General features: G+C 66.4%; 1 protein-coding gene across 1 annotated transcript in view; it reads right to left on the bottom strand.

The window, feature by feature from the left end:
- The window catches only part of PLEC (plectin), a 68,182-nt gene that overhangs the window by 4,638 nt on the left and 44,442 nt on the right, over positions 1-19,102 (bottom strand). Inside the window, exons 35-64 of the mRNA XM_057411174.1 lie at positions 16,172-16,260; positions 15,859-15,940; positions 11,196-11,615; positions 10,807-10,974; positions 10,556-10,695; positions 10,310-10,466; positions 10,125-10,209; positions 9,794-10,005; positions 9,578-9,697; positions 9,393-9,500; positions 9,086-9,304; positions 8,775-8,978; positions 8,468-8,699; positions 7,915-8,159; positions 7,310-7,432; positions 7,039-7,140; positions 6,653-6,754; positions 5,666-5,860; positions 5,391-5,546; positions 5,052-5,249; positions 4,763-4,891; positions 4,225-4,395; positions 3,981-4,136; positions 3,626-3,832; positions 3,027-3,146; positions 2,672-2,841; positions 2,045-2,204; positions 1,501-1,686; positions 774-899; positions 413-556 (exon numbers count right to left, since the gene is read on the bottom strand). Coding sequence (XP_057267157.1) covers positions 413-556; positions 774-899; positions 1,501-1,686; positions 2,045-2,204; positions 2,672-2,841; positions 3,027-3,146; positions 3,626-3,832; positions 3,981-4,136; positions 4,225-4,395; positions 4,763-4,891; positions 5,052-5,249; positions 5,391-5,546; positions 5,666-5,860; positions 6,653-6,754; positions 7,039-7,140; positions 7,310-7,432; positions 7,915-8,159; positions 8,468-8,699; positions 8,775-8,978; positions 9,086-9,304; positions 9,393-9,500; positions 9,578-9,697; positions 9,794-10,005; positions 10,125-10,209; positions 10,310-10,466; positions 10,556-10,695; positions 10,807-10,974; positions 11,196-11,615; positions 15,859-15,940; positions 16,172-16,260 — 4,926 coding nt within the window. The remainder of the gene's footprint in view (positions 1-412; positions 557-773; positions 900-1,500; positions 1,687-2,044; positions 2,205-2,671; positions 2,842-3,026; positions 3,147-3,625; positions 3,833-3,980; positions 4,137-4,224; positions 4,396-4,762; positions 4,892-5,051; positions 5,250-5,390; positions 5,547-5,665; positions 5,861-6,652; positions 6,755-7,038; positions 7,141-7,309; positions 7,433-7,914; positions 8,160-8,467; positions 8,700-8,774; positions 8,979-9,085; positions 9,305-9,392; positions 9,501-9,577; positions 9,698-9,793; positions 10,006-10,124; positions 10,210-10,309; positions 10,467-10,555; positions 10,696-10,806; positions 10,975-11,195; positions 11,616-15,858; positions 15,941-16,171; positions 16,261-19,102) is intronic.

Below are 19,102 nucleotides of genomic sequence, written 5' to 3'. Positions count from 1 at the left end.
GTGGCAACTGCAATGCTGGTGGGAATGAGCCACCACCATCAGCAGGAGCATGGAGGCCCCGGGTGACAGTGGGAGCCATGGGTGCCGGCAGCTCATAGAGGGCAGAAGAAGTTGGATGTGGCCACTGTCCCGACCAAGAGATCATGGAACCATGGAGGGGTTTGGGTGGGAGGGACCTTAAAGCTCCTCCACCTCCAACCCCTGACAGAGCAGGGACCCCTTCCACTGGAGCAGGGTGCTCCAAGCCCCTGTGTCCAACCTGGCCTTGAGCACTGCCAGGGATGGGGCAGCCACAGCTTCTCTGGGCACCCTGTGCCAGCGCCTCAGCACCCTCACAGGGAAGAGCTTCTTCCCCAGTCTCCTTCCCTGGAGCATCCCTGTGACCCTCCCTGGACACGGGGACCCCTCTCACCTCCTGGAAGCGGCTCTTGGCGACGGTGATCCAGGACTTGATCGTGACAACGGAGTCAGGGTGGCAGGAGGACAGGATCTCCTCCCCCAGTGAGGTGATGCACTCCAGCTCCAGCTGCTGGCACTGCAGCGACTGCAGCAGCTCCTGGAGGGGGACACGCACCATGACAGTGCTGGGTCCAGCCCTGGCACCCAATGCACCCCTAGCACTGGGTAAGGGCACTGGTTCACCATGCATGGTTGCAAGTGCACGGGACCCAAAACCCCCACCCCTCAGCACCCCAAACCCGCATCTGGGTGCAATGGGACCCCGGTGGGGGGCCACGGCAGATTGGGACGTGCCGGGACAAGGATGCACTAACCTGCAGCAGGTCACGACACTGCTGCACGGCCGCCTCCTCCTCGGGGATGGCGCCGTACTTGAGGCTCTGCTCAGACTCGCCAAGGCGGCGCAGGAATGACTGCACCAGGCTGTGGAACTCTTCAGCCTGCAGCAGACATGGGACCTGCTCAGCCCCTGCGTGTGGCTGCAGCACCAGGGTCCAGCCCCCAAGACCCTCAACCAGACCCTGTGGCTGCTGCTCCTGCACCCAGCACATGTGACTCATTGCAGCACTATGTGCCCAGAGCTGCTGCCAGCCTGGCTGCAACCTGTAGCAGGACAGAGGAGGCTCCTTGCCATGGCTCGACACCACGGTCCCCACCAGGACCTCCCCATGGAGTTGCAGCACCAACATCTTCCCCCGGCACCTGTAACCAGCACCTGCAGCACCCAGCCTGGCACTCGGGCATGGCAGCTTGCGACACAGCCACACACAAAGCTGTGTGGCCACACGCAGCACCCTGCAGCGCAACCACATGCAGAGCCCAGACACCCCACACAGCAGCCTGCAGCATAGCCACACAGAGCCCAGGCACCCCATGCAGCACCCCACAGCGCAGGCACACACAGAGCCCAAGCACCCAAAGCAGCACATGACCACCCATCACCCAGGCACACTACACAGCACCCTGCAGCATCGCCCCATGCAGCCCCGGGTGCCACACAACCACCTGCAGCCCCTTCCCCCCGAGGCCCCTCGCCATGACCTGGCGCAGCGCTGCCTCCAGCCGCGCCTGCCTGCCCAGGGAGAGGCGGCAGACCAGGTCCCAGCGCGTGCTCAGCTCCTCCAGCTGCCGCTGCAGCCACGGCGAGTCACCGCGCGCCGGGTCCCGCACCGAGCGCGTCAGCGCCCGCACACAGCCAGCGCGTTTGCCCAGTTCCTTCTGGAAAACCTGGAGCGGGGAGAGATGCCGGCAGCGTCCCAGCACCCGCCTGGCTCTGCTGCAGCACAGGGCTCCATGCAGCACAGGCACCGCTGCAGCAGCGTGGACCAGGGGCTGCAGCCATCGCCCTGCCCCAGCCTCCAGCCCTGCCCCGGGCAGGTCCCAGGGTAGCTGGAGATGGGATGGGATGGGGATGGGATGAGGATGAGGATGGGGACAAGAAGAGGGATAGGGATGGGGATGGGGACAGGGATGGGATCAGAATGGGGATGGGATAGGGACAAGGATGGGGACATGAGAATAGGAACAGAATGGGGATAGGAATGTGGGCAGGGAAGAGGACAGGGATAGGGACGGGGACACCCACCTTGTGCTTGTCCATCAGGTCACTGACCAGGTCGCGGTCACCACCGACGGGCGCGTCCTCGCTGAGCTGCGGCTCGGCGCGGTACAGCCAGTCCAGGAGCGCCTGCAGCGCCTCCGAGAACTTCCCCGACAGCAGCAGCCTCTCCTCCAGCTGGTGCTGCCTGCCAGGACAGTGGGTGCAGGCAACGCTGCAGGGCCAGGCCCGGCACAGCGGGGCAGGAATGGCTGCACCCGGGACCCAGCACTGTGGGGCAGGGAATGGCTGCACCCAGGACCCAGCACTGCGGGGCAGGGAATGGCCAGGGATGGGCTCCAGCCAGGATGAGGAAAGCCCAGCAGTGCCGGGGCAGGGGTCAAAGCAGGGCGGTGGATGCCCAGGGAGGAATGTTGAGGCCAGGCCCTTACCTGGAGCCACACGGGAAGCAGAGGACACCCCATTCTACCTCACCTCACCTTACCCCATCCCCAACGCCATCTCTGTCTCTACACCCATCACATCTCCATCCCAATCCCCATCCCTACCTTCATCCCCATCCTCATTTTCAGGCCACCCCATCTAGTCCCACCTTATCCCACCCCATCCCCATCCCCACCCCAATTCTATCCCCATCCCACCCCCTGGTCCCACCTCTCGGCAGCAAGGCTGCACAGCGCATCCCAGCGCTCCTTCAGGTCCCGCAGCAGCTCCTCCAGAGGCTGCAGGTCCTGGTCCAGCCGGGCCCCCTCCCGCAGCGCCCGTCCGCTCCGCAGCGTGGCCTCCAGCACCGGCCGCTTTGAGCGCAGAACCTTCTGGAACGCCTGCACAGAGGGCACGGGGACACGGGGAGACGGGGATGGGGACACGGGCACGGGGACACCCCTTCTGTCCCAAGTGCCGCAGGGCACCGTGGGGTGCTGATGCCCCTCAGCCCAGGCCCCCCCCAACCACAGACAGAGCCCCAGGTGCATCCCCCAGGAGCCGGGACCCCCTGGCGCAGCCGCACCTTGTGCTCAGCCAGCCGGGACTTGAGCTCCTCCTGGCTCGTGGTGGTGTCCGAAGGCACCTCCAGGCTCTGCTCGGCCTCACCCATCCAGTCCAGGAGCAGCTGCCGGGACTCGGTGAACTGCAGCACAGGGACAGGGGCGGGGGGAACAGGGAACCATGGAGGGGCGTGAGTGGGACGGAGCTTAGAGCTCCTCCAGCTCCAACCCCGGCCAGGGCAGGGACCCCTTCCCCTGGAGCAGGGTGCTCCGAGCCCCTGTGTCCAACCTGGCCTTGAGCACTGCCAGGGATGGGGCAGCCACAGCTTCTCTGGGCACCCTGTGCCAGCGCCTCAGCACCCTCACAGGGAAGAGCTTCTGCCTCAGAGCTCAGCTCAGTCTCCCCTCGGGCAGGTTCAAGCCATTCCCCTTGGCCTGTCCCTGCCTCCCTTGTCCCAACCCCTCTCCAGGCTCTCTGCAGCCCTTCAGGCTCTGGAGCTGCTCTCAGCTCTCCCCTTCCCGCAGCAGAGGAGCAGGATTCCCTCCCTGAGCTCCTGCTCCTGCTCTGGGCTGCACCCAGCACACAGGGCCTGGCTGCAGACATCACTGCTGGTGCTGGTACCTGCTTGCTGCGCTTTCGAGCCTCCTCCAGCACGGTGCCGCGCTCCGCCAGCCGCTGCAGCACCTTCCCCAGCCGCTCCTTGGCCGACAGCACCATGTTCTGGATCACGGCCCCGTCCTGCTTCCTGCTGAAGTCCCTCAAGCGAGCGGCCACAGCCTCCAGTCCGGCCAGCTTCTCCCCGTGGGCACTCGCCTCTCTCACCAGCACCTGAGGGGAGGGGAGCGGGCGCAGCTCAGCCTGTGCCGGGAGCCCCACGAGCCGGAGGCATCCCTTGCACTGCGGCTGCTGCTGCTGCTGGGGAGCCCTCAGGCAGCCCCAGGGCCCAGCGTGGCCCCAGGACCGGCCTGGCTCTTGCCTTGTGCTCCTGCAGCTGCGCGGTGACGGTGTCAAGGACGAAGCTGGGCGGCGCGGGGTCCCCAAGCTGCTCCTCTGCCTGGGCCACCCAGCGCAGCAGCTCCTGCACGGTGCCGTGGAACTCGGTGCTGACGGTCACCCCCTCGGCCAGGCTCTCCTGCGGGCAGCGCACGGGGCTGAGGGGGACGGGCGCCCGCAGCAGCCCCAGCCGCAGCCTCAGCCCCGGCACATCACTCCCCGCGCACCTTCCGCTCCTGCGCCTCGGCACGGACGCTCTCCCACTTGTGCTGCAGCAGGCGCAGCCCGTGCTCCGTGCTGCAGGGCTGCCCCACGCCGCTGGGGCCCAGCAGCCGCTGCAGCCGCTCCCGCAGGCTGCTGTACGTGTCCTGCTTGGAATCCAGCTCCCTGCACAGCTCCTGCGGGGACGTGGCGGCAGCCCCAGCGGCACAGTCACACCAGGGATGGGGACATGGGGATGGGGACGTGGGGACAGTGATGGAGATGAGACAGGGACAGAGATGGACACTGGAACGGTCATGGGGACACACACAGGGATGTGGATGGGGAGACGTGGACAGGGATGGATCCATGGATAGGGTCACGGGGACGGGGACAAGGATTTTCCCACTGTGTCTCAGGGTTGCTGGGGGGCACAGGAGGTCTCTGCGTGCTCTGGCAAGGCAGAAATGGGTCCTGGACCCTGTGGCACCCAGGCCCCCCACCAAGGGACACCCAGGACACCCCTGCGGAAGGGGGACACCCCAGCGGAGCCCTGGTGCTCACCAGATGCACCGTGAGCATCTCTTTGGTGGTGTCCGGGTGGCCCCACACCGGCTTCGAGAAGAAGAGCTGCAGCTCCACCTGCTCCAGCCACTGCAGCAGCTCCGTGATCTCCAGTGTAATGTCCTGGACCTGGCAAAGTGCTGGGGCTCAGCACCGCAGCAGCACCAGGACCAGCAGCACCAGCACTGGCAGTACGGGGCCGCAGTGCCAGTACCAGCACCACCGGGACCAGCAGCACCAGGACACACAGTGCTGGTACAGGCAACACCACGGCAGGCAGAGCCAGTACCTGGCTGAGGTTGTTCTCCAGCTGCAGCTGCCGGGTCTCGGTCTCGCTGCGCACCAGATCCCAGCGCTGGTTGAGCTGGTGCAGGCTGTGCTGCAACCCCTCCTCGCTGTGCCCCATGCTGCAGAGCAGCAGCCCCTGCGCCGCCTCATTCACCGCCTGCACCGTGCGCGCGTGGCAAAGCACGTCGTTCCGCAGCACCTGCGATGGGCACCACAGTCACAGCCAGCACTGCCGCACCGGGGACCCGCGGCACCGCTTGGCTGCACCACACCGCGGCCCTCCCCAGGGTGTTTGGGCTGCACCATGCCCGTGCCCCATGTCCCCCCTGTTCCTGCTCACCGTGTGCTTGGCCAGCTCGATCTCGCAGCTCTGCAGGTCGGGGCGCAGCACCGCGGGGCTCTGCAGCGTCTCGGCCGTGCGCGTCAGCCACTGCAGCAGCTCCTGCAGCTGGTGCTGGAACTGCCCCAGCCCCAGCAGCGCCGCCTCCAGCTCGTGCTGCACCGGGGAACGGCCGCTCTGACATGAGATCACCCAGCACCCACCGCACAGCACCCACCCCGCTCCCCGTATGCCCACCCAGTTCCCTTGCACCCGCACTGCTGTCCCCCCTGTACCTGCCGGCTGACGATCTCCTCCTCCAGACGGTCCCAGCGCTGGCGGAAGTCGGGAAGCGCAGCTGTGGGGTCCCCCTGGGATGGGTCCCCCTGGGCCAGGTCTCCCTTGGCCGTGCCCCCCGTGCCGGGCTGGTGCTGGTGCTGCCGCAGCGTCTCCACATCCACCCGGCACTGGTAGAGCTCCCGCTTGAACTCCTGTGGTGGAGAAGATGGGGCTGCCCTGGCACCGGGTGTGGCACGGCACAGGATGGCAGAGCATGGGATGGAACAACATGGGACAGAATGGGATGGGATGCCAGAGCTGAGCCTAGTTTGGCATAGCATGGCACAGAATGGCAGAGCTGGGTCTGGTTTGGTACTGAATGGCACAGAATGGCAGAGCTGGGTCTGGTTTGGTACCGAATGGCACAGGATGGCAGAGCTGGGTCTGCTTTGGTACCGAATGGCACAGAATGGCAGAGCTGGGTCTGGTTTGGTACCGAATGGCACAGAATGGCAGAGCTGGGTCTGGTTTGGTACTGAATTTCACAGAATGGCAGAGCTGGGTCTGGGTTGGTACCGAATGGCACAGGATGGCAGAGCTGGGTCTGGTTTGGTACTGAATGGCACAGAATGGCAGAGCTGGGTCTGGTTTGGTACCGAATGGCACAGAATGGCAGAGCTGGGTCTGGTTTGGTACCGAATGGCACAGGATGGCAGAGCTGGGTCTGGTTTGGTACTGAATTTCACAGAATGGCAGAGCTGGGTCTGGGTTGGTACCGAATGGCACAGGATGGCAGAGCTGGGTCTGGTTTGGTACCGAATGGCACAGGATGGCAGAGCTGGGTCTGGGTTGGTACCGAATGGCACAGGATGGCAGAGCTGGGTCTGGTTTGGTACCAAATGGCACAGGATGGCAGAGCTGGGTCTGGTTTGGCACAGGACAGCCCAGCATTGCACAGTACGGTTCAGCTGGGTCTGGCACGTGCCCCACGCGGCTGGACGCACCTTGAGCTCCACCAGCTGCTGCTGCAGCACCGGCAGGTCCCCGCCGACAAGGAACTCCTCGGCCAGGCGCAGCTCGGCCGCATCCAGCCACCCGCAGAGACGCTGCAGCCAAGGACGGACGCGTCAGGGGGGGCCAGGCCCCATCTGTGTGCCCATTCGCGTCCCACACAGTGTCAGCACAGCGTGGCCAAGGCACCATCACCCTGTACCCTGCAGCCGCACCACTGCACCACTGCATCCTGCCCCACGGCCCTGCCAGCCCCACAACCAAAGCAGCAGCATGATGCAATAGCCAGCCTGCCCCACACCACCTGGTCCCCTGCCCACCCCATGCACAGAAGACGGGGCAGGGACACACCAGCCCCACACCCGGTGCAGGGTCCCACCTGCTCAGTGTCCTGGTGGGTGACAGCAGCCTGGAGCTGCTCCTCAAGGCGGCCGAAGCGCCGGGCCCAGGCCTGGCTAAGGCTGTGCCATGAGCGGTAGAGCTGGGGGTGGTGGGGTGGTCAGCAGCACCGCAGGGACGGGGGGGGACATGGGATGGGGGGCATGGGATGGGGGGAGCACTGCGGATGGGTTGGTGGCACCACACAGGGTTCATGGTGCCGGGGCCACCCCACCGGCACTGGGCCCCCCAGTCGATGCCCACACGCTCACATCGTCCATGCTCCGGGTGACGTCGGGTTTGCCGGGGTCCCCGCAGGCGGCTGCCAGCTCCACGCCAACGCTGCCGAGCGCATCCAGCTCCACCTGCAGCGTGTCCAGCTCCTCCCGCAGCGCCTGCAGCACCCACATGGATCAGGGCAGCCCATGCTGCGGCACTGCCCCTGAGAGGGGTCGCCTGTGCCATGGGCAGTGCTGCTGGTGCTGCCTGTGCTATGGGGCTGCTCATGCTGTGGCACTGCCTGTGCCATGGGGCGGCCCATGCTGCACCACTGCCCGTGCCATGGGGCTGCCCATGCTACACCACTGCCCATGCAATGTGCATGGGCACAGTGCTCCATGGCAGTGGGGCTGCCTGCACCACGGTGCTGCCCATGTTGCAGCACTGACTGTGCCACGAAGCTGCAAAAACCATGAGGCTGCCCATGCCTGTGCCATTGGACTACTCATGAAATGGATATGCCCATGCTGCAGCACTGCCTGTGCCATGGGGCTGACCATGCTGTGGCACTGCCTGCATCATGGGGGTACCCATACTGCATAGCCTACTCTTGCAGCACTGCCTGCATTGCAACACTGCCCTCAGCCCCAGCCCATACCTGCATGGAGCGCAGCCGGGCCCGGATGGTATCAGGCTCTGGGGTGTCCTCAGTGTCACCACCAGCATCCTCCAGCGCCAGCAGCACATGCTGGGTGTCGCTTAGCGCCACTGCCAGCTCGGCCAGGCCCTGCCAGAACCGCTCTGCCAGCGGCAGCACGTCCCGCAGCCACCGTTCCCGCTCCTGGCACCGGCGCTGCAGGGACCCCCACTGAGCCTGCAGCTGCGCTGGCCTCTCCTGCAGCCCTGCAGAGACAGTGGTGGTGCTTGCACTGCAGCTTGGACTGGCAACTGCACCAGGACCCTGCACCAGGACCAGCACCAAGCACCAGAACCTAACAGCAGCACTGAGACCCCACAACCCCACACTGGGACCCCACACCATGACCTACAACCCTGCACCAGGATCTTGCACCAGCACATCACACCCTGTACTAGCACCCCACACTGGGACTGGGACCCAGCTCTGGCACCTTGCACCAGCACTGGGACCCTGCACTCTGCACAAGGACCCCGCGCTGGGACCGTGCTCCATCACCATGGCACGTGCACACCTGCAGCCGCGGCACTGCAGCCGGCCTCCAGCACGCTGCCCAGCAGCTCCTCGCCCTGCGCCTGAACTGTGGCCAGGGCAGCCCCGAGCTGCTCCAGCTCTGCCAGCGCCAGTGCGTTGTCCTGGAGCTGCTCCCGCAGCTGCACCGCGTCGCCACGTGCGCCAGGCTGGCTCTGCAGGCGCCGCTGCAGCCGCTCCAGGCACTCCCGCAGCACATCCATGCGCTCTGAGAGCTGTGGGGACACACCAGCCCCGGTGACTCGTGGAGTCAGCAGCGTGTCCCCCCCAGCCCCAGCCCAGCTCCTTACCTGGCTGTACCGCGGCAGAGCATCCTCGAGCAGCGTGGCTGCCTGGCGCAGGCGCTGCCGGATGCAGCTGTACAGCTCATCAGCCTCGCTGCAGCGCTGCCGGAATGGTGCCGCCTGCTCCGGGCTCAGCTCCTGCAGCTGTGCCGCAACACGCTGCAGCTTCCCCAGCAGCGGTCGGTGCTCAGCCAGGGCCTCGCGCAGGCTCTGCGGGCACAGGACGCTGCAGGGGCCGCCCACCGCTGCTGCTGCCCCACACCCAGCGCTCCCATTGCCCCGTGCCCGTCACTGCCCCACGCCCGCCACCACCTCACCTGCAGCAGCTGCTGCTGCTCCTTAAAACTGTCACAGTCGATGGTGCTGGGCGCGAGCTGCAGCGCGGCCGCCTGCGCCTCCCGCAGCCAGGGCTGCAGCTCCTCCTGCACCTCCGTGAACTGCGCCAGCAGTGCCTGTGCCTGCTCCAGCTGCTCACCACGGGCACCGCAGCGCTGCCAGAGCTGCTCCATGTGCTCCCGCAGCGCCTGCACTGATGGCTGCCGACACACACAGTGACACGGGGCATGGGCATTGCTGCAGTGGCACCATCACCACATCCTCCCTGGCACCCCTGGCACCGCTCACCTGCAGGCGCTGCCGCAGCGGGTCGGGGATGCAGTGCAGCAGCGGGTCGGTGACACGTAGCAGCCGCTCCACCAGCGCACGGCGGTGCAGGACCTCAGCTGACAGCAGCTGCAGGACATGCAGCGGTTGTATTGGTGCTAGGGCCACATGCAGGGGCTCCAGGCAGTGCTTGGCCACAGACCCACCTTCTGCTCATCGAGCTGCGCGCGCAGCACCGCAGCATCCAGCGGCACCGGCACCGGCTGCTCCATGAGCGCAGCGAGTGCGGTTGTGCAGCCCAGCTGCGCCTCCAGGAGCTGCTCCAGCTTTGGCACAGGGACACCATCACCACCATCAGTCACACTGCCACCGCTGTGACCACCCTCCCCACTGTGGCACAGAGCCCCCGGCACATCTGGCACCTGCTCTCCTTGGTCAGTGCCATCACCGCAGGCCGGTTCCTGCTCCATGCGGCTCAGCCACAGCACCAGGTCATCTTGCACCATGTCCAGGCGGGCTGAGGCCTCCAGCGTCTGCCCCAGGCGCTGCGAGGCATCGGCGCTGCTCCGGCACACGATGAGGTACCGCGTCCGCAGCGACTCCAGTTTCTCCTGCACCACCTGCACCTCCTCCCCTGCAGCACCACCACAGCCGCTGTCAGCACTGGCGCAGCCCTGTCCCTGGCTCCATCCCGCAGCTTGTGCTGCAGTGCCAACAGAGCCCCAGCAGCACCCAGTGCCCGTCCCCACTCACCTGTGACCATAGTCAGGACCTGCTGCCCACTTGCCAAAGCACTGTCCAGCTCCCCCAGCCGTGCACCGACCTCCTGGCACAGCTCCTGTGACATGATGTGGTCACCTCAGCTGGCACCGGCCCCAGCACACACCGTGCAGCACCCATGGGTGCTGCACCCTCCTGCCCCACCCGCCTGCCCCAACCTGGCTTTGCCGATGGGCGTCCTGCATGTCGCCACAGCCATCGGCGCGCCAGAGCTGCGCCAGCCTCCGCTCCGCGGCTCCCAGCCACTCCTGGAAGGAATCGGCGGCCTCCTGGAAGCGCAGCGCTGCCGGCAAGATCTGCTCCAGGCGGCCTGACCTGGTAGGACCCGTGTTAGCCAGGGCTGGGGACGGTGCCACCGCGGCCCCAATGGGCCGGGTCCTCCCTCGCAGCCCAGCCGGACCCACCTGGCTCCTGCCTCCTGCACCAGCCACTCCCACCTCTCGCCGAGGGTGCCGGTGCCGGTGTCACACACCAGGGCCCCGGATCCATCCTGCAGCACCAGCTCCACGCGTGGCCGCCGCTCCTCCAGCAGCCGCTGCAGCAGCTGCAACACAGCAGGACACGGCGCTGCAACCGCAGCCACACACACCCCCTGCACCACAACACAGTGCCATGGCACAGCACCGGCAGCACTGCAGCCGTTGCACCTCCGCACCTTCTGCTCCTCCAGCTGTGCCTTCACCACCTTCGCCTCGGCTGATGGTGGCCTCTGGTTGCCCACCAGCTCCTCCATGTCAGCCACCCAGGCCAGCAGCGCCTCTGGCGTGTCCTGAGCCCGATCCACCGACACCAGCGCCGCCAACGCAGCCTCCTCTGGCACCACCTGTGGGGGACATGAGGCTGAGCCCTCAGCCCCTGCACACCCATGCTCCTCCTCAGCAGATGAAGGGCAGGCGCTGCCAGCACCGGGGCTGGACCCATCCTGCAGCACCAGCAGGTCCCCGCACTGCAGCCAGAAGCCAGAAGCACACTGCCCCATGTGAGCCAAGGGCCGAGGCTCCCAGCGTGGTGCTGGCGGTGGCGACGGTCCCTGCCCGCGGTCACCTCTGTGGCATCTCTGTCCCCCCGGCGTTCCGCCGGCGTGGTGCCAGTGCCGGCGAGCGGGGCCTCGGCGCCCGGGTACTGCGTCACCTCCACGATCTCAGTGACGATGGTCTCGGTCACCTCTGTCACCTCCGTCACTTCACGCCGGGTGCCAGGGGCCCAGCCCCATGTGCCACGGTGCGTGGGGGGTGTCCAGGCTGCACCTGGCACCAGGACACACGCAGTGCTGCCATTCTGCACCGGCACTGGGCTGTGCTTCAGGCTCCCGGAGGCACCGGGTGCCACGCTCCAGCCATTCTGCACCGTGTCCGGCACCGCGTCCCGGAGCTGTGCCTCTGCTGAGCGCCGGCGCCTCTGGCCCAGGCAGCCGGGCCGAGTCACTGAGTTCCCCATGGCACCAGCACCGGCACCAGCTCCAGCCTGCAACGAGCCATGAGAACGCACGTTACCAGAGCCACCGCAGTGCCCTGCGCCCTGGTGCTGCCCAGGGGTCACCTGCACTGAGCCAGGGCCTCCTGGCATCAGGACCACTCAGTGCACGCGGTGCCACCGGCTGCACCAGCACTGGGCTCAGGCTCCCGGTTGGTGCCGCTTTGTGCTGATGGATTATAGTGGAGCCAGAGAAAGGAGCCACCTGCTGCTGTGGGGCCCATGGAGGGGTGTGGGGCTGAGGATGTGGGGCTGGGTGCGGGAATGGAGGAGTGGGCAGATGTAGGGATGCATGAGAGGATGTAGGGATGGACGAGGGGATGTAGGGATGGATGAGAGGATGCAGGGATGGATGAGAGGATGTAGGGATGGATGAGGGGATGCAGGGATGGACGAGGGGATGCAGGGATGGACGAGGGGATGCAGGGATGGACGAGGGGATGCAGGGATGTAGGGATGGGTGAGGGGAGGTAGGGATGGGTGAGGGGAGGTAAGGATGGATGAGGGGATGTAGGGATGGGTGAGGGGAGGTAGGGATGCATGAGGAGATGTAGGGACGGGTGAGGGGATGCAGGGACGGGTGAGGGGATGCAGGGATGGATGAGGGGATGTAGGGATGCATGAGGGGATGTAGGGACGGGTGAGGGGATGTAGGGACGGGTGAGGGGATGCAGGGATGGATGAAGGGACGTAGGGATGCATGAGGGGATGTAGGGACGGGTGAGGGGATGCAGGGATGGGTGAGGGGATGCAGGGATGGGTGAGGGGATGTGGGGATGGGTGAGGGGATGCGGGGATGGGTGAGAGGACGCAGGGATGGGTGAGAGGACGCAGGGATGGGTGAGGGGATGTGGAGATGGGTGAGGGGATGCGGGGATGGGTGAGGGGATGCAGGGATGGGTGAGGGGGTGCAGGGATGGGTGAAGGGATGTGGGGATGGGTGAGGGGATGCGGGGATGGGTGAGGGGGTGCAGGGATGGGTGAGGGGATGCGGGGTGCGGGGATGGGGCTGGGAGCACCCATCCATCAGGTAGGGAGCAGGGAGGGGCACCCCCACCCCCACCCACGTGTTCACGCCCCGCAGCCTCGCACCCTCCCCGGGCCGGGTCCGCGCCGCCCGCGTGAGCCCCGGGGCCGGGCAGCGCCACGCACGGAGCGCGCCCCCCGCGCCCCCCGCGCCCCCCGCACCCCCCGCGCCCCCCGCCCCCCGCAGCGGCTGCCCCGGCCCCGCGCCCCCCAGCCCCCCCTCGCCCCGGCCCCGCGCTGCCCCAGCTCGACCCCCGCCCCCCCCCCCCCCCCCCGCACTCACCGCGGCGGAGCCGGGCCCGGGGCTCCGGGGGGGCTTCGGGGGGCGCCGGTACCGGGGGGGGGGGGCGGGGCGAGTCCCGCCTTTGTTCGTGCGCGCTGGGGGGGCGGGGCCCGGCGGGACGCTCCGGTACCGGCGCTGCCCCCGCTGACCCCCGCCCCTCCCCCCCCGGCGCGAGCCGGAGCCGTTACCGGGGAAACCCCCGGGGCTCGCGCCAGCGCCGCCGCCCCGCCCCCACCCGGCCCCGCCCCCGCCCCCCGCCCCGCCCCCGCCCCGGTCGCGTCGTGGCCCACAGCCCCATCACAGCCCCACAGCTCCAGCACAGCCCCACAGCCCCAGCACAGCCCCACAGCCCCATCCAGCACAGCCCCATCACAGCAGCACAGCCCCACAGCTCAGCACAGCCCCACAGCCCCATCACAGCCTCACAGCTCCAGCACAGCCCCACAGCTCCAGCACAGCCCCACAGCCCCATCACAGCCCCACAGCCCCATCACAGCCCCACAGCTCCATCACAGCCCCACAGCCCCAGCACAGCCCCACAGCCCCATCACAGCCCCACAGCCACATCACAGCCCCACAGCCCCACAGCCCCAGCACAGCCCCATCACAGCCCCACAGCCCCACACAGCCCCAGCACAGCCCCACACCCAGCACAGCCCCACAGCCCCATCACAGCCCCACAGCACAGCCCCACAGCTCAGCCCCACAGCCCCAGCACAGCCCCACAGCCCCATCACAGCCCCACAGCCCCACAGCACAGCCCCACAGCCCCATCACAGCCAGCCCCATCACAGCCCCACAGCCCCAGCACAGCCCCACAGCCCCAGCCCCACAGCCCCATCACAGCCCCACAGCTCCATCACAGCCCCACAGCCCCAGCACAGCCCCACAGCCCCAGCACAGCCCCACCCCAGCACAGCCCCACACCCCCAGCACAGCCCCACCACAGCACAGCCCCACAGCTCCATCACAGCCCCACAGCCCCAGCACAGCCCCACAGCCCCATCACAGCCCCACAGCCACATCACAGCCCCACAGCTCCATCACAGCCCCACAGCCCCATCACAGCCCCACAGCTCCATCACAGCCCCACAGCCCCATCACAGCCCCACAGCCCCAGCACAGCCCCACAGCCCCAGCACAGCCCCACCACAGCACAGCCCCACACCCCCAACAACAGCCCCACCACAGCACAGCCCCACAGCTCCATCACAGCCCCACAGCCCCAGCACAGCCCCACAGCCCCAGCACAGCCCCACAGCTCCAGCACAGCCCCACAGCCCCAGCACAGCCCCACCACAGCACAGCCCCACAGCCCCATCACAGCCCCACCACAGCACAGCCCCACAGCTCCATCACAGCCCCACAGCCCCAGCACAGCCCCACAGCCCCAGCACAGCCCCACAGCTCCAGCACAGCCCCACAGCCCCAGCACAGCCCCACCACAGCACAGCCCCACAGCCCCATCACAGCCCCACCACAGCACAGCCCCACAGCTCCATCACAGCCCCACAGCCCCAGCACAGCCCCACAGCCCCATCACAGCCCCACAGCCCCAGCACAGCCCCACAGCCCCAGCACAGCCCCAGTACAGCCCCGCAGCCCCATCACAGCCCCACCACAGCACAGCCCCATCACAGCCCCATCACAGCCCCACCATCACAGCACAGCCCCAACACAGCACAGCTCCACAGACCCACAGCCACGCAGGTGCCGGGAGGACGCTGCTGCTGTTGCTGCTGTTGCAGCACTGCACATGGCGTGAGCCCCCCTGCTGCAGCAGCAGGTTCCAGCTGCACCCTGCACCATGTACCACATACCCTGCACAATGTACCACATACCCTGCACCATACACTGTGCACCATGCACCATGTACCCTGCACCCTGCACCATGTACTATGCACCATGCACATGCTGCAGGCAGTGGTACAGGAGCCGCTGCACCGGTGGGTGTGGCTCCCACAGGACCCCCGGGTGCAGAGGCTTTGGCTGCACTGGTGCTGGAGCCACTGCCACAGGGAACAAGCTGCTCCCGGTGCTCCTGCAGCATCTGCCCTCTGCACCTGACCCCACAGCTGCGTCAGGGAGGTGACAGCGCCCGGCTGCGGGCACAGGGGGACACAGTGGAACGGGGCTGCACACCCTGCATGGCTGCACATACCTTGTGCATGGATATACCCCGATGCATGGCTGCATGATCCTGTGTAAGGATGTACCCTCGTGCATGGCTGCACATCCTGCATGGCCACACACATCCTGTACAGGGATGTACCCCCATGCATGGCTGCATGATCCTGTGTAAGGATGTACCCTTGTGCATGGCCGCACACATCCTGTACAGAGATGTACCCCTCTGCATGGCTGCACACATCCAGTGCACAGATGTACCCTTGAGCATGGCTACACACATCCTGTGCATGGAGGTACCCCTGCACATGGCTGCACATTGTCAATGCACAGCTGCAGACGCCTTGCACGGGCAGGGGACATGGCTGCACGCACCTTGCCCACTGCACAGCCCCCATGAGAAGGGGACCCAGTGCCGCACACACTGCCTGGTCTGCGGAGCTGCAGCACGCAGCTGTTCTTGGTACCAAAAGTGTCCCCAGCGCCCACAGGGCTCCGAGGACGCGATGCCACTGGCAGTGGCATGGCCACAGGGACCAAAGGCTCCAAGCCCACAAGGCTGATGGTGCTGGTGGGCTGGGAGCAGGACCCATGTCACCTGCACAGCAGGACCCGTGTCACCAGCAGGCCCATGTCACCAGCACAGCAGGACCCGTGTCACCAGCAGGCCCATGTCACCAGCAGGAGCAGGACCATGTCACCAGCCGCACCGGTGCAGTGCTGACATGTCTCCAGTTGTCCTTGTCAGTGTCTCCCCCCTTGCCCCTCTGGCACCATGGTTGGGTCATTCCCTTTTACCTGCAGCGCTGGCAGCTGCCGCTCCACTGCATCCAGCCAATGCCGCAGGGCCTGCAGCCGGTGCTGCACCTCCAGCCGTGTGCTGCAGGGACAGCAGGGACACTGTGACAATGGTAACACGGGGGGCTATGGGGCTGCAGTGGGGCTGTGGGACTGTTATGAGGCTGTGACAGGGCTGTGGGGCTGCTCCCACGCAGCCTTGCTCACCCCATGGATGTTCCCCACCGTGTCCCACTCCTGCTGCAGGATCCCGGTCACCTCAGTGCCCCCATGCACACACAGGCCCTGCCGCAGCATCGCGGCCATGCCGTACCTTGCCGTGGGCTCCCCATCCAGTGATGACCCCTCAAAGCTGGCTCCAGGGGGTCCGCTGGCACCGGTGGCCTCAGCAGTGCCGTGGGGCTGCAGGGAGAGCAGGGGACACGTGGGGACACGTGGGGGTGCTGGGCCCATGCCATGGACCTGCCACCGTGCCCTGCACCCGTGTGTTACCGCAGCGCTGTGCAATGCAGCCGCTCACCGGGGGTGCCCAGAGCCCTGGAGAGGCTGCAGGAGCCCGGAGCAGATGATGCAGGTGCTGCAGCGAGCAGCAGGGCTGGGACAGGCTGCAGCCTGCAGCGAGGAGCTCATCCAGCACCAGGGGCTGCAGGTGCATGCCCAGGGAGGAGGAACAAGAGGAGGATGAAGGGTGCCCGGTGCTCGGGAGCGAGCAGAGCCCTGGGTGGTGCAGCCGGGGCGCAGTGAGGAGCGGGCACGGGCGCGTGGGCGCTGCCAGGAGGGCACGGGGAGCTGGAGGTGAAGCATGAACATGGGCTGAGGTGGTGACATGGAGCTGATGATGGTGATGGTGGGGGTGGCGGTGAGGATGCTGAGCACAAGACCTGAGCAAGGATGGGAGGACCCGCACCCCACACCCTCCACCTCACACCCTGCACCCCATACCCTGCACCCGCACACCTGGGGCTGGTGCCCCTCAGCTGCTGCCAGAGCCACGGGCTGTGTCCCACAGCGCTGCATGCACCTCCTGCCAGTACCTGCAGCCAGTGCAGGCAGCCAGTGCCAGCGATGGAGCAGCCACAAGGGTCTGGCTGCAGGGGGTACATGGATAGATTCACCGGCACAGCTGACTCTGGCTTGATGGTGCAGACACTGGTGTGTAGCTGCAGCAGCACAGCCTTTGGCCGGGTGTTGCAGGGTCTTGGGGCCCTGGCCCTGAGCTGGAGCAGAGCTGGGAAGAGCATGGATCTGCAGGAGCCACATCTTGCCCCACGGACACAGGGTCCCCACCAGGGGATGGGATGGGGCTGTCACCCCTACACAGTGCATGGAATCCCAGCCTGGTTTGTGCTGGAAGACCTTTAAGCTCCTCCAGCTCCAACCCCGGCCAGGGCAGGGACCCCTTCCACTGGAGCAGGGTGCTCCAAGCCCCTGTGTCCAACCTGACCTTGAACACTGCCAGGGATGGGGCAGCCACAGCTTCTCTGGGCACCCTGTGCCAGCGCCTCAGCACCCTCACAGGGAAGAGCTTCTGCCTCAGAGCTCAGCTCAGTCTCCCCTCGGGCAGGTTCAAGCCATTCCCCTTGGCCTGTCCCTACAGGCCCTTGTCCCAACCCCTCTCCAGGTTTCCTGCAGCCCCTTCAGGCACTGGAGCTGCTCTCAGCTCTCCCCTTCAGGAGCCTTCTCTTCCCCAGGTTGCCCCAGCCCAGCTCTCCCAGCCTGGCTCCAGGGCAGAGCTGCTCCAGCCCTCGCAGCAGCTCCAGGTCCCTCTTGTGCTGTTGCCCTGAGCTGGACGCTGCTGTCTATGGAAGGTGCTTTGGGGTCGGGTGTCCCAGGGGAGCAGGGGGTGATGTGTGGTGGCACAGGATGGCTGGAGAAGGTGCACAGACAAGGGACACAACGGCCAGTGGGGGCTCAGGGCTGAGGGGCACATGGGGCTCGTCCAGGAGCTCTCAGCGGGGACAGGAGCTGCACCCACAGACGCCATGGGGAGCTGGGGGGGTTCCAGCCACGCTGTGGGGCTGGGCCACGGGCGGCACCCATGGGCACCGGTAGGTCCTGGTGGTACCAGGAGGTCTGAGAGAGGTGGTTTCAGGGGGCTCAATGTTTGGGGAAGCCCAGAGCAGGAACCAGTCCTTGCTGGGACCCATCCTGAGCTCCCCCATAGGCACCGTAGCCCCCGCACACCTTCTGCATCTAACCCCACATCCAGCACCACATCCAGCACCACATCCAACACCACATCCAGCACCACATCCAACACCACATCCAGCACCACATCCAACCCCTCGTCCAACCCCCCGTCCAACCCCATGTCCAATCCCACATCCAACCCCACATCCAACCCCGCATCCAGCACCGCATCCAGCACCGCATCCAGCACCATATCCAACCCCATATCCAACCCCACATCCAGCACCACATCCAGCACCATATCCAACCCCATATCCAACCCCTCATCCAGCACCGCATCCAGCACCGCATCCAGCACCACATCCAACACCACATCCAACCCCTCGTCCAACCCCATGTCCAACCCCACATCCAACCCTGCATCCAGCACCGCATCCAACCCCGCATCCAGCACCACATCCAGCACCACATCCAGCACTACATCCAGCACCACATCCCACCCCATATCCAACCCCACATCCAGCACCACATCCAGCACCACATCCAACCCCTCGAACAACCCCACGTCCAACCCCGCATCCAGCCCCGCATCCAGCACCGCATCCAGCACCGCATCCAGCACCGCATCCAGCACCACATCCCACCCCACATCCAGCACCACATCCAGCACCACGTCGAACCCCACGTCCAACCCCACATCCAGCACCGCATCCAGCACCGCATCCAGCACCACATCCCACCCCATATCCAAACCCACATCCAGCACCACATCCAGCACCACATCCAGCACCGCATCCAGCACCACATCCCACCCCATATCCAACCCCACATCCAGCACCGCATCCAACCCACATCATAGAACCATAGAATCATAAACCAGTTAGAACTGTAAAGGACCTGAAGATTACTTAGTTCCAGCCACCCGCCGGGGACAGGGACACCTCGCACCAGACCATGTCACACAAGACTTAATCCAGCCTGGCCTTGTACACTGCCAGGGATGGAGCATTCACAGCTTCCTTGGGCAACCTGTTCCAATGTCCCACCACCCTCACAGTAAAGAACGTTTTCCTTCTATCTAACCTGAACTTCCCCTGTTTCAGTTTGAACCCGT

Source organism: Pezoporus wallicus, unplaced genomic scaffold, assembly GCF_028554395.1.
Source record: "Pezoporus wallicus isolate ANWC-B61680 ecotype Strahan unplaced genomic scaffold, APGP_CSIRO_Pwel_v1 contig_10120, whole genome shotgun sequence".
Lineage (NCBI taxonomy): Eukaryota > Metazoa > Chordata > Aves > Psittaciformes > Psittacidae > Pezoporus > Pezoporus wallicus.
The sequence above is the reverse complement of the archived record's forward strand: the minus strand, read 5'-3'. Positions and strand labels throughout refer to the sequence as shown.